This window comes from Leiobunum rupestre, chromosome 3 (assembly GCF_980474605.1).
Source record: "Leiobunum rupestre chromosome 3, qqLeiRupe1.1.hap1, whole genome shotgun sequence".
NCBI lineage: Eukaryota > Metazoa > Arthropoda > Arachnida > Opiliones > Sclerosomatidae > Leiobunum > Leiobunum rupestre.
Window position 1 is genome coordinate 17,459,780 of NC_143386.1, and position 12,677 is coordinate 17,472,456.

At 40.1% G+C, this 12,677-nt stretch overlaps 1 protein-coding gene across 1 annotated transcript; it reads left to right on the top strand.

Annotated features, from left to right (window-relative positions):
* Positions 1 to 8,029: 8,029 nt before the first annotated feature.
* Positions 8,030 to 9,907, top strand: LOC149949716 (uncharacterized). Its single transcript, XM_090169278.1, has 2 exons — positions 8,030 to 8,096; positions 8,672 to 9,907. Exon 2 carries the CDS (start codon positions 8,683 to 8,685, stop codon positions 9,466 to 9,468), a length of 786 nt encoding a protein of 261 aa, XP_090025404.1. The 5' UTR covers positions 8,030 to 8,096; positions 8,672 to 8,682; the 3' UTR covers positions 9,469 to 9,907.
* Positions 9,908 to 12,677: the final 2,770 nt, after the last annotated feature.

Genomic DNA, 12,677 nt, shown 5'->3' on the forward strand with positions numbered 1-12,677 from the left:
AGGTCAAACGTGGTGAAATACTTTGCCTTTCCGAGATATGCCAAAATATTCGGAATCGACGGCATCGGATAACGATCATCCACCGTTACCTTATTCAGCTCTTTATAGTCAATGCGCAGCCGTTTGGAACCATCCGGCTTCCCCACTAGTACAATTGGCGCCGCCCAAGGCGAGTTGCTTGGCTCTATCAAACCCAGATCCAAAAACTCATCAAACGCCTCGTCAATGGCCTGCCGCTTCCTTATACTAGCGGGATGGGGATAGACGAAAATCGGCTTAGCCTCGCCCGTCTCTATCGCGTGATCCACGATAGAGGTTTCGCCGGGACGTTTCGTAAAAACTTCTCGGAAATCCGCGATAGTTCTTAACAAAAAACCCCTTTCCTCCCCCGTACATTTCGACTTCGAGACTAACGTTTCTAGCGCTGCGGGGATTCCCACGGCGCCGAGACTTTCATTGTCCACCTGACAATTATACTCCAGCGCTGTCTCCTCTCTGGTATCGAAAGGGACGACGTGCTGGGCCCGATTGACCACCCTCCCTCGCTAATTCTAAGGTCTATTTTCTCCGCCCCAATAAAATCTCTACCCAAGATAACAGGGGGGGTCAGACCTTGAACTACAAGAAAGCGCTTGCGGCGAATGCCGCCGACCCATCTTATGGAAAGCATTATACTGCCCGCTACACGACACGTGCCGAGGCCAAAACGAACGATAGTGCTGTTTTCGCTCAATTTTTTCCCCCTTTTCTCAAACATGGGAATAAATTTATCACCCAAAAGAGAGACGGAGGAACCCGAGTCTAACAAGCCTAGAAACGAATGTTCCAGGGCTTGGAATCGTAACAATGGGGGATTTTTCCCGCCAAAAGTTCCGTCAGCACACCGGTTAACCAAGGGAAAGCAATTCTGAATATTCGGAATTTCTCCCTCGTTACCGGCTTTCCGAACGTCAGAATTGTGCCGAGGCTCACTCCCTTTCGTGAATGAATATTCACTTAATTGGAAGGCCTCGCTGCCCCGTTTCCCCACTCGGGACAGTTACGTTTAATATGGCCGGTTTTCCGACAACCATAGCAAACTAAATTCGACCTTATCGGCCTAGAATCTCCTACAGGGTTCTGCTGGAAATTTCGCTGAATTTGTTGAGGGGCGTTCGCCGCGCTCATCAAATTAGCTGACTGCCTTTAAATCCTATAATGCCAATAGGGATCCAGTGCCGCCAGACTTACACCCATAGTACCCATCGCACCCAAAGATACCGGACTAGAAGTCATCGGTACCCCAGTGGCTGCTAGGCTCACCGTGCTTCCCGTAACAGGCGGCACTTGCCCAACCTGTCCCGCACTTCCACCATAAGCCAAAGTTGGCTCTAGGGATTCTAAAGCGGCGGGCGGGGGACGGTAGATAGCTTGCGCAAGAAGATCAGATTGAATAATCTTAGCCTCCTACGTCAACTCTTTTAGGGTGGAGAATACCTTCCCCCGTAAATGTTGACGGTACGTCGGATGACATTGCCGTAACACTCGAGCCACTTTATCGGCTTCATTGGCGTTTCCCCCCAATACGACGGTAATATTCAGCAATACAGTGAATATACTGCGTCAGGGGATCATCCGCACCTTGAGTTCGGGTATCCAACTCAATTTGGATACGCCTGGCATAATCGGTGGCTAAATATTCGTGGCGAAATGCCTGACGAAAACCGTTCAAGGAGGGAAACACTCCTTGGAACGACCACCAAAGTGCAGCGGGTCCCCGCATGCACGACGGTAGTACCTGCAAGAGGATATCCCCTTCGCTGTACCCCGTAACCGCCTGATACCGGTCGAGAGCCTCCAGGAACTCCAACGGAGACTTCTCGTCGGCCGAACCCATGTAGATCGGTGCTTCTACATTTAACTTAACCCTCGGGATTTGGGCAGCGCGTGCTCCCGCATCCCGGCTGGTCGCAAAACCGTCCAAGCCCTCGCCCAAAGCACGAGCTCTGACTTGCGCCATATCCTCCTGGGCTGGGTTTCCAGCACCAGTACCCCCTTCATTTCCCAAAACCATTCCGGACCTGGTTTTAATGTTTAAAACTTAAACCGCGACTCTACAATTCCTAGAGCCGCCTAACCCAAAAACCCCTCCGGAAAACCCACTGGAAAACAAAGGTAAACCCAATACACTAAAATAAAATTTACACTAACACTAAAAAATTTAACTAACCCATACCCAAAAATTACACTTAAATATTAAAATAACCTAAACTCTCGTACATTCAACAACTCAGGCCCCACGTTGGGCGCCATTTGTGAAGCCCAGAATTGTCGGCTTATATTTACCCCATGTACGAGAGACCAATATAAAATATAAAACAAAAACTTTATTTACCAGTTAGGCATAGTCGTAATAGAAAAATGAAAAAGATTGAATAAACTAAAACCCCTTTAAGAGAGGAAGAAGATGTCGAGTTCGTCCTTCGCTGGCTCCAGGAAAAAAGATCCCCTTTCGTCCCGCGGCACCCCTATTTATAGGGGTCCCCTCGGATGACGCCACCGTCCTCTAAACCGATTGGCTAGAGGAAAAAGCCCGCCAAGAAATCTAGACGGACCTTCGGAGGTGTTATAAAGCGTCACCGGCGACTTCACCCCGCTCTTAACCTTTTGGGTCAGAGGTCGCCGCTTTCGGAGAATTCCGAGAGAGAGACGACGCGGGCGAGGGTGAGTCGTCTTGGCCCTCCCTAGCAGCGTTCACCCAAAACAACGAGAGTTTTCTCCGAAGTAAAGGGAAAGGCGGCTAGGGACAAAGCCTACATTTGCGGTTGCAAATGCGGGCTTTACAGCATTGATAACGAAATAGCCAGATATAACAAAATTACAATTACATACAGGTCAAATCGCTAATTATTTTATTGCACAAATTCAATTTGCAACTAGATTTTGTATTATTTATGAATTATCTTTAAATTTGACTAGAATGCGGCTCCAGCTTTTTTCGTAATTTTCTATGTTTTAAATACTTCATTTTGTGTTTCGATATTTTAAATTGTTTGACTGTGTAAACTATTTAATTAGTAAAATGTGCATATCGTGGGCAGTGCTACGAAATCCAAGGAATCCAAATATGGTCTCCAAATTAAAATCGGGCTAGTGGTTGATTTTATAATCATGCGCAAAAAATAAGTGTTGACTTTAAAGTTTCCATTCGCGGATCTGTCCCGATCATGTCCACGTTAAGTTGACGTGACGCGGTTTCCCCTGTTTTGGGCTGCCTTAAAAAGCATCCTATACAATTCAGCGGGTTTTTAAGGCGGAGGGAAAAGTGAGCTCTAAATATACAGTGTTCAGCGATTTGGTATCTAGGTAAAAGATATTTGTATCTAAGGTTAAAGTATCTAGCGTATCTATTGATTGTTAGTGGAAAAATACTTTTATCTAGTTCAGCTATAATTATCTAAACGTGCTATACTGTTTATCTTCTCATACGTATTCGAGAGTTATATTTGCGTATTGGATATTTCCTCGAACACCTATTATCTTAAAATATAGTACCCAGTAAAAAGTGATTTTATCTAAAGGTAAAAATATCTCTATCTAGATACAGTTTAGATATACATAACGACTCCTATGTATTGTGAGTAGCGACACGAAATTTAACAGAACATTTCAAAGAAGAGCAGGCATAGACCGAATATCAACAAAGCTAACTCAAGACGTTAAATCGACCGATAGTTAGATTCAGAAAGCCAGTGGGTTAAAATTTGCGTGAAGTGAAGTCCAACTTCCCCCTTCAGGCCCACCATTAGAGAGTGCGGGGCCCTAAGTAGTGAGAAGGGGCCCCTTCTCTCAACGCAATTTGAGGAAAAAAGAGGGGGCGCACCAATAAGTGCCGCTAAGTACGGGGGGGAAACAAAAAACCCCGCTAAGTGGGGGAAACAAAAACCCACGCTAACAAGGAGACTACCCGTGGTGGTTATCACCGATTTTGTTGAAACTCGCGGGTTAGGTAGACCTTATAGTAGTATGAAAATTCGCAAAGGGAAAAGTTGCAATGGGCTTTAGTTTTCTAGCTATGGCACCCGAAAATATTTTTGATCTCTCAAAACAAAAAAATCTCCATTTAATAAAGCATGGGATTTTCTCGGTTTCACTTACTTAAAAATTTTGAAAAAATTAAATATTCAAAACTTACCCAAAAAGATGAATTCGACCTATTTTGGGTAAAATTGATCAAGGATTTTGGGTAAAATTGATAAATTTTGGTTAAATTTTAACCAAATTTGGGTAACCCAGAAAATCCCATGCTTTTTTAAATGGAGAGATCAAAAACATTTTCGGTTGCCATGGGAAAACTAAAGCCCATTCCAACTTTTCCCTTTGCGAGTTTTCATACTACCATAAGGTCTACCTAACCCCCGAGTTTGAATAAAATCGGTGATAACCACCACGGGTAGTCTCCTTGTAAGTGCGGGATACCAATAAGTGTCGCTAACGGCGGGATCCCAAAACATGGCGTAGACCAGGGGTGTTCCGGGTCCAGACTTCCTCCACACCCCTTGACGGATTTGTGCTGGTCCCCAATAAGTGCCGCTGAGTGCGGGGCTCTAGGCGGTCGCCTTTGTCGCCATGCCGTAGCGCCGACCTTACTTCTCCTACGTCATATCGTCAACTGCTTCGTCGTCTTCCTTTATTATAGGATAGTAGCGAAAAATGGAGAAACACTGAACTCAGCGGTAGTCAGCATACTTTCCGTATTAATAGTACCGACACATTTATACGAAATACTAATTAAATTACATTGATCACGCAAACGATGATGTCCGTCATGTTAAGAGTAGGTGTTTCTTTTAAAGTCTGACCAGGGGCGGATTGGGCCGGTGGGCTGGTGAGCGTTGTCTCACGAGGGTCGCTTGAAAAGTGATTTTTGGGAGGGGGGCCGCAAGCCTATAGTACCCACTTTACGAAAAAGGTGCCTGTCCGCCCCTGAGTCTTACTCTTGCGCTACAAACGTTAATAATGCTCAGTGTTTATCTCAGAAACATTTCCTCAGGGGAAGGCTCAGGGTGGTTTTTACCAGACAAACGTGTGTGTTGTAACAATTAAATACTTGAAATTTATTAATGCCCCATTAATTCTTGATATATATTTTCTAAGGTCATTTTATATTTTGCTAAGTTGTTAGTACGCTATTGTTAAAAGCGGAAATTGGCTGGTTTCCCCGAAATTCGTTGGTTCCCACAAATTTCCTGCGGCTCTCCCAAATACGCTGGTCCGCGAAAACTTTCCAATGGTGTCGAAATGCGCACCTGGACGCTCGAAAACGTTTCCGTGGGTTTTTTTCCAAGAAGAGCATGTTTTCTCTGTTTCCCGCTAACGGACGATAATTTTTGTCCGCTCTTGAGGATATACCGGCTTTTGGACTCTGTCCGAGTAGTTCTCCTTTTCTCTAGCCCTTCGAGACTCAGTTTTTTAAAAGATAGAGTTTGTAAGTCACGAGTACCCGAAAAACTACGCGAAGTGCCGCAACCAAAATGGAGGCTAACGCCTAGAACAACGACGTACGGGATTGTGACCGTTCCGAGATCCACCGTGGAAGTGATCCGCTCTACCCTAAAGATAATGTGCGTTGCCTGTATCAAGTTCGATGTCGTCGACTGAAAATAGTTTTCGCTAAATTCATCTTGTACGGTACCGCGTAAAACTTTTAAATATGCCACTTTTGGTAGGGAACCAGCCACCGCGAAATGTTTTAGTGTAATTAGTTTTTAGGTTAGCTTATCAGTGTGTTAGGTTATTTTGTGATGATGATAAATTTGTTAGTGAATTTTTAATAATAAATATATTACTGCCGATACCAACTCGTATTCATTTTTACTTATTTCCAATGAAGACACTAAACACTTAAATCAACTTTTATTTTCCCCTAGACAACTGATTTATTTTTTTAACTATTATGCTTCCCCTAATTAACTACTCTTGTATATCAAGTTAAAATTTGTAAAACATATTAAATTGCATTACCTGAAAGCCTCTATGCCAAGCTTCTACTTGATTGTTCGTTCTCGGGAGACCCCGTAGAACTCGTTCGTGGACACTCCATAGTTCCAAAGGAAACAATGCGCTCCGCCTTTTATTTCTTCGACACCGCCCCAAGAAAGTGTCTTCGTTTCTAATAGTCTACTCATTTCAAGATTCTTTACATAACCTTTTTTCTAAGCGACATTTTCTTATATGTATTTATCAATTTTTTGTTAGCGACGACCTTTGAATGAAAAACTATTTAAAAGCGACGACTTGTCCATCTTATGAACTCTCTTTTTTTTTTAGATACACACACATCGGTGTCGACCCGAGGCCTTAGACACCAGCACACACACAATAACTGATTAATCAGGGCGAGGTATGTGTAACGGCCACGCCAACGGGGGGATACGTGGGGACAGGGGTGGGGACACCCGTGGCGGAAGTATTCCGACCACCCGTTGGGGGATTGGTGGTCGTCCTCACACGGCCATCCACAGGAGTGAGCCACTACTCCCGGCTTATGAACTCTCTTAGGGTACCAGATGTCCGGCGACAACTTGTCCCAGACGACCACTAGGCCAGCGACGACAAGGCCGGCGACCACTCGACCGGCGACCACTTGCCCAGCGACCAGTTGGCATGATCCCATAAAGTGTATCAGTGTGATGTCCATTGGCAAGCTCTTAACGCCCGGGCGGTAGACATTCCCCCCGGAGAGATGTCTGAAAGACCCCCAGTTAATGCTTATTCAAACAAAAAATATAACTACGTTCGTTTTCACTCTTTGTAAATGGTATATCTTTTTATCGATGTATTAAAATATAACTACCAAAACAAGAAATATAAAGATAAGGAACGTCGCAGATAAAGCCCCTCAAAGAAAAATAGATACCAAAGGGCAATAATTTAGATTGCCGCGGAGTATAATACCTGGAATAGGCAAGTCCTCTTTCGCGGACTTTCGTTTTGAATGCGTTAGGGTTCCCTAATTTCTGGTTCAATTTGCTAGTGAGACCATGGACTGTATTATAGCTAAAGTCACTATACTATATTTTTGGCTAAATTTACCGATCCTTCTGGAGCTATAAATATCCTGAAGGGGCGCCGAGCACAACAGTAAACGGACTCCACAAATTCAAGGGAAGTGAAAGTTGAGAGAAGGTGTTTTATGAAACATTACGTACATGTGTTTAAGATTTTATTTTAAATTTGTAAAACCATGAGGCCATTGTTTTAATAAAAGTGATTTATTTTAACTTATGCAAACCGATTTTATATCTTGACTACCAAATTAGCATCTAAATATTTTAAATTTCACGACCCTATAAAATTATATTTACAAATTAATTAATCGGTTATAAATTATAAATTATTTACTTTTAAAACGAACAATATACAAAAACTTAAATTTCAAAAATTCGGTTTTAAATGGACGGTTAGAACGTTTAGCGGTTTTGCCTCTATTAAACTTTTTCAATAACTTGCGAAAAACTTTAAAATATACTCTGACTAGGATTAAGAGTACAGTAACACACCGTAGTATTATTTTATTGAACATAAACGTTTTCTTTATATTTTTAAAAACCATTTAAAAAATTAGCACAGAATTATTGGAATATAATCTCTCAATAGCGTATTTATTTTAAACTTTAGGAATAACAGTAATTTGATCGAAGGAACTACTCGATGACAAGAAGTGTCAAATTTCTACAACGTACTGTTTTCTGTTGAGATAGTGGAATTCTCCTTCATTTGTCACTTACAAAAAGGCACAGTTATCATAGACGTCAAAGTTCCTACAACGAGATAAATTGTAAGACGTCAACCAAATATTATATGATAATGCAATCGAACTAACATGTAAGTTCCTATTGGAAGCAAATAATTCAAGTTAAGCATTAAAGTATTAACAATCTGTGTTATCTTATTCAATACAATCTATTTAGAGCCAAAAAGATAAATATGAAGGCGATTTAATTAGTTTAATTCTAAAATTGTGTTAAATATTGTAGCTAGCTGTCCACAAAACTAAGATAAATATTCCATTTAATTCTTCAGGAAGCAACTCGCAGAGTGTTCACCAAAATTTGGTTAGTTGCATTTTCACGAGCTATTTGAAACATAAGGAATTTTTTAACCTTTTAGGCTTTTACTCGGATTAGAATATAAGTGCTGAAAACATCAGCTCTTAAAACGTGGCACGGGAATTGTTTGATCATAGCAGAGATAATATAAACCTAGATTTGAAATAACAGCCTCGCGCGTAGTCAACTGTATTTAACCACTTCCTACCGGAACTCAGAAAAAAGAGGTCCATAGTTACCATTGTAACTAAAGACGGCCAACTATGTCATCAAATAAAAAGCACAATAAGAACTAAAATGGAACTAGTAGCCAAGCATCTTCTATATTTTCTAAGGTTTTTAAACCAGCTTAAAGAAGCACACGGAGTTATCTCACCAAAGATAATTAATTAAATGAACGTTCAATATTTCTTTTATTTTTAGGCTTCTTTTAATCAATAACTTAGTAAATTAAATACCACTTTAGTTTGAAAACCAATCAGAATTTCTGAAATTCTTATTTGTTAAAAGTCCAGAGTTTAATATTCATGGGGTATATGTATTCATCTGAATAATATTGCACCCATTTGGTTTTCATACAGGTTCCACAACCATGATTGACAAAGTACTAACTCTAGGTATTCTAACGATTGTCCTGATATTTGAGCGCTGTAATGGAGAAGAAGTAAGATTAAGCTCGAGAAGAACTCCGTACTTCCTTAGCGCCACTTGGATTATTGAGAACTTCCTCGAACTGCCGTACTCCGAGTATGCCCGATCGGTCCAAAGCGCCAGATTTCCATCAACCAAAAAATCTGGAATAATCCCATGGTTTTTTACCATAGCTCCAGCTGGAAAGTACGACGGAATTATATCTTTAAACATTATTATGGATAAATTAGTCGCGCCTTCCAACGTGTTACAAATTTTCGCTTCTTCCGAATGCTCAATAATTGACGCCGAAGGGAAGAAACGCAGCACTGTTTTTGGAGATAGAAAGAGTGTAATAGTCGATTACCGGGACGGCATCAGTGGCTGGAGATTTAACTTGGCCAAACAGAAAGATTTACTGAATCAATCAGCTGAGATTCTGCCCGGAGGAGATCTCACTGTACGCTGCGAAATAAACGGGTTCTTGTTTTGCAATGAAACCACAAAAACAGATTTAAATACATTAATTCCATTTAAAACCTGGGTTTCGTGCGATCGAATACTTTCTGAGTTTGACTCCATAATACGTACTTTGTTAGACCAATCATCGGTGAAAGATTTCAACTGCAAGGAGCGAGTGTTTGCCGTTTTCCAACACCTGCTCAATTCTCCCAACGACGTTAACGGAAAGAACTGTTTAAATAATTTTTGCGGCATTCTTCACAGTTATGTAAACACTTGCAATTAAAATCAATTTTATTATTTACAAAATATTTCGACCTTTTTGTAGCAAATCATTCAAAACTTCATTTTAAAGTCAATATACTAGTTCTTTTAAAGTACATATAGAATAAAAAATATTAATAAAAAATATACGCCCTGTCTATTTACCCCCGATTTTCGGTGGTAAATAGCCTGTATCTATTTACCACCGAAAATAGGGGGTAAATAGCGGCACCGCGCGGCCATTGCTATTTGCCACCGAAAGTCGGGGTAAATAGTCTCGATCGCGCGATTACGACTATTGGCCACCGAAAGGGAATTTCGGTGACAAATAGCAACCGCCGCGCGATCGAGTCTATTTGCCACCGAAAATCGGGGGTGTTTGATTTTCGGTGGCAAATAGCGTAGCCGCGCGGCCGAAGCTATTTCCCACCGACACGAACCGAGCCCCGACTTTCGGTGGCAAATAGTCTCACCAATGATGGAGGCTATTTTCCACCCTAAATATGAAGTTTTCCGTTTCGGTGGTAAAAAGTCTTCCCCGCGCGTATCGTACTATTTGCCACCGAAAGTCGGGCTTACATTTTAATGCTAAATACAGAAATCCGCTTTAATAATACGATTATTATTAATTTCAGTTTATTTTATATGTATGGTATTTTTAATATCTGGCTACTAGTAGCGTCAATTAATATGGAAATTAAAGTAGGGGTCGTCTCTAAAGAAAAACATGCTTCATGCTATTTTTAAATATTAACAAACATGGACCTTGTTTCTATAATACGCGAGATTTTTAAAGGTTTATCATTAGTAAGTGTCCGTTTTTCAGGGGCTGTTCATATAGACCAAAAGGTTACCATATATGTTTGATAAAATTATCTATATCAGCTTATTTTATTTTGAAATAAATGTTTTGAAGGTGGGAATTCTTCATTTTCTTATGTAGTCAAGTCGGGGTACTTTTTAAAGACTTAGTTGTTGCTGTTAGTAGTATCTGTTATCCATAAGAAAGGGTTTGATCGAAATCTGAAAATTGATAATCAAAAATTTAACCGATCAAATCTTGATTAAAATTCGATGAACTTTGGTTTATATTATAAACTTTTCATCACGGCTTGGTTCGTCGATTTAAAAAAAACACATATTTTGCGTACGAGTATTTATTTAGAAATGTAGGGGTTGTTCATATAGAACGAAATGTTACTTTATGTATTATTTTTAATCAATTATCGATTAATTAACATTATTCATTTTAGCTTATTCAAATGTTTCTTGAAATATCAGATTTGGGCGCTTAACTAAATGATCAATTAGGGGTCGTCTATAAATTTTTCTTACTTTGTACTTGTATTCGTAATATTATATTTCCGAGCTTACGTAAGCGTTTATTTGGCTTTGTTCGGATTGCCGTCTTATTTCACGATACACACAGGGGTTTTCCATACAAACCAAAAAGGTAAAATGTACATATTTTAACATTATTTTCTTTAATTGTCTGCCAGTTGGTCATTTTAGGTAATCCAGTAACAATATCTATAATATATTTCTCAGTTTGTCCTGTATGTTTGTATGTTTGTATGGATGGATGTATGTATGTCTGTCCCTTTAATAACTTGAAAATGCTGCTAGGTAGCATGCTGAAATTTTCTACACGTTCCTGACATACTTTTTCCAAATCAACGCCACTCTTATGAACTTGCTGTCACCTTCTTTGCCCCCAAGTGACTTCCTTGCGACTAAAGTATTGTTTAGGTTAGGTGAGGTGATAGTTGATAGATGATAGGTACGGTGAGTGGTAAAAGGTAATAGATGAGGTACAGGTGATAGCAAAAGTAAGTATGAGAAGCGGCCCTCTTCTAGATTTTGGAGAGGCGTCTAATTTCAAATTTGTTCATTCTGGTATAATCAATAGCAAATAAAGTTTCATTGGATTTTATAGCAAGATAGATAGAGCCAAACTAAATAGAACTACTTTCTTATTTTAAATTTTCATTTTTAAAACGGTTTTACTGGTGTCAATGGACGTCTTGCAGTAGCCAAAGATAGAAAAGTCCACTTATTCTATTTACGTCTGGTGAAGTGAAAGCTGATAAGTGTGAAGTATCAGGTTATAGGTAATACATGCGAGTTAGTGAGGTAAAATGAGGTGAGGTAATAAGTGATAGGTGATATTGTGAGGTGGTAGGTTTGAGATGTGAGGGGATGTGATAGTGAGGTATTTTTAGATGTTAAATAGGTATGTTTTTTTTTAATCTAAAGCGTGTGTTTTTTTGCCATATAAATAACCATTTTAGTTTTTATTCCATACTCCCCGCACAGCCCGGACGACTCTTAAGGGGCCCTTCTTCATTCTCTAGCCAAGGGACCCAAAAGGAGCCAGTACCAACATGTTTCCATTACGCGAAACTCTCGACGGGGCAAAAGCTGGTAAAAAAGGCTTCTCTTTTGTAAAGAAGGCTATTTTACTAGGGTAGGAATCAAGTGCGGAAGGCCACGGGAAAGTTGGTTAAATCCTACGGGGTCGCGAAAAATATTAGTAAAAGAACGAGTTGGGGTCAGTGAGGCTCAGATGTTCAACTGACTTATAAGGCCGCCACTCCGTCCCTGGTGGCAAATCACGTGTATAAGTGAGGGACATTTCATAACACAAGTTGCGGCTCCACCAATAAAAGGAAAAAACCTATACCCTTAATATTTCCTTCCGTCTAGTAAATAGTCCACCCATATTGTGTTTTTACCCGGAAAATTCTATATGTTTTTTGGGGTGTTGAATCCGAATCTGAAGTTTCCTAATAAAATTTCGTGACACAACATTGAAAAAAAATTAAAAACGTAAAAAACCCATTTGCAAATTGGCATTTTTAGGCTTAGAAATGTTGAAAGTATGACCTTGCGCATCTTCCATTTGCGATTAAAAACCGAATATTTTCCAGATTTGCTCTTCGTTTCGTAATTTAAAAAATTGCAACGAAGACTTGGAAATGTTTCACATGTCCAGTCAATACTATTTTGAGAAAATTTAAGTTTCGAAATTTGTTTAAACATTTTATTTATCTAGCCCAAAAACCGCCCAAAATCTTGGCTAGATTTTGGCTATATTAAAGAAATTGTTTTATCATAGGTAAACATCCATAGTTTCCGAACCAACAGAGATCGCAACGATTTGGCACCGTTATTACATTAAATGACTTTTTGTCAACCCACAGTGATAAGATCTACGCAATTGGCTTGCAA

Bases quoted from the DNA above. Each gene is read 5' to 3' on its own strand.
- LOC149949716 (XM_090169278.1), top strand. From the start codon at position 8,683: ATGATTGACAAAGTACTAACTCTAGGTATTCTAACGATTGTCCTGATA.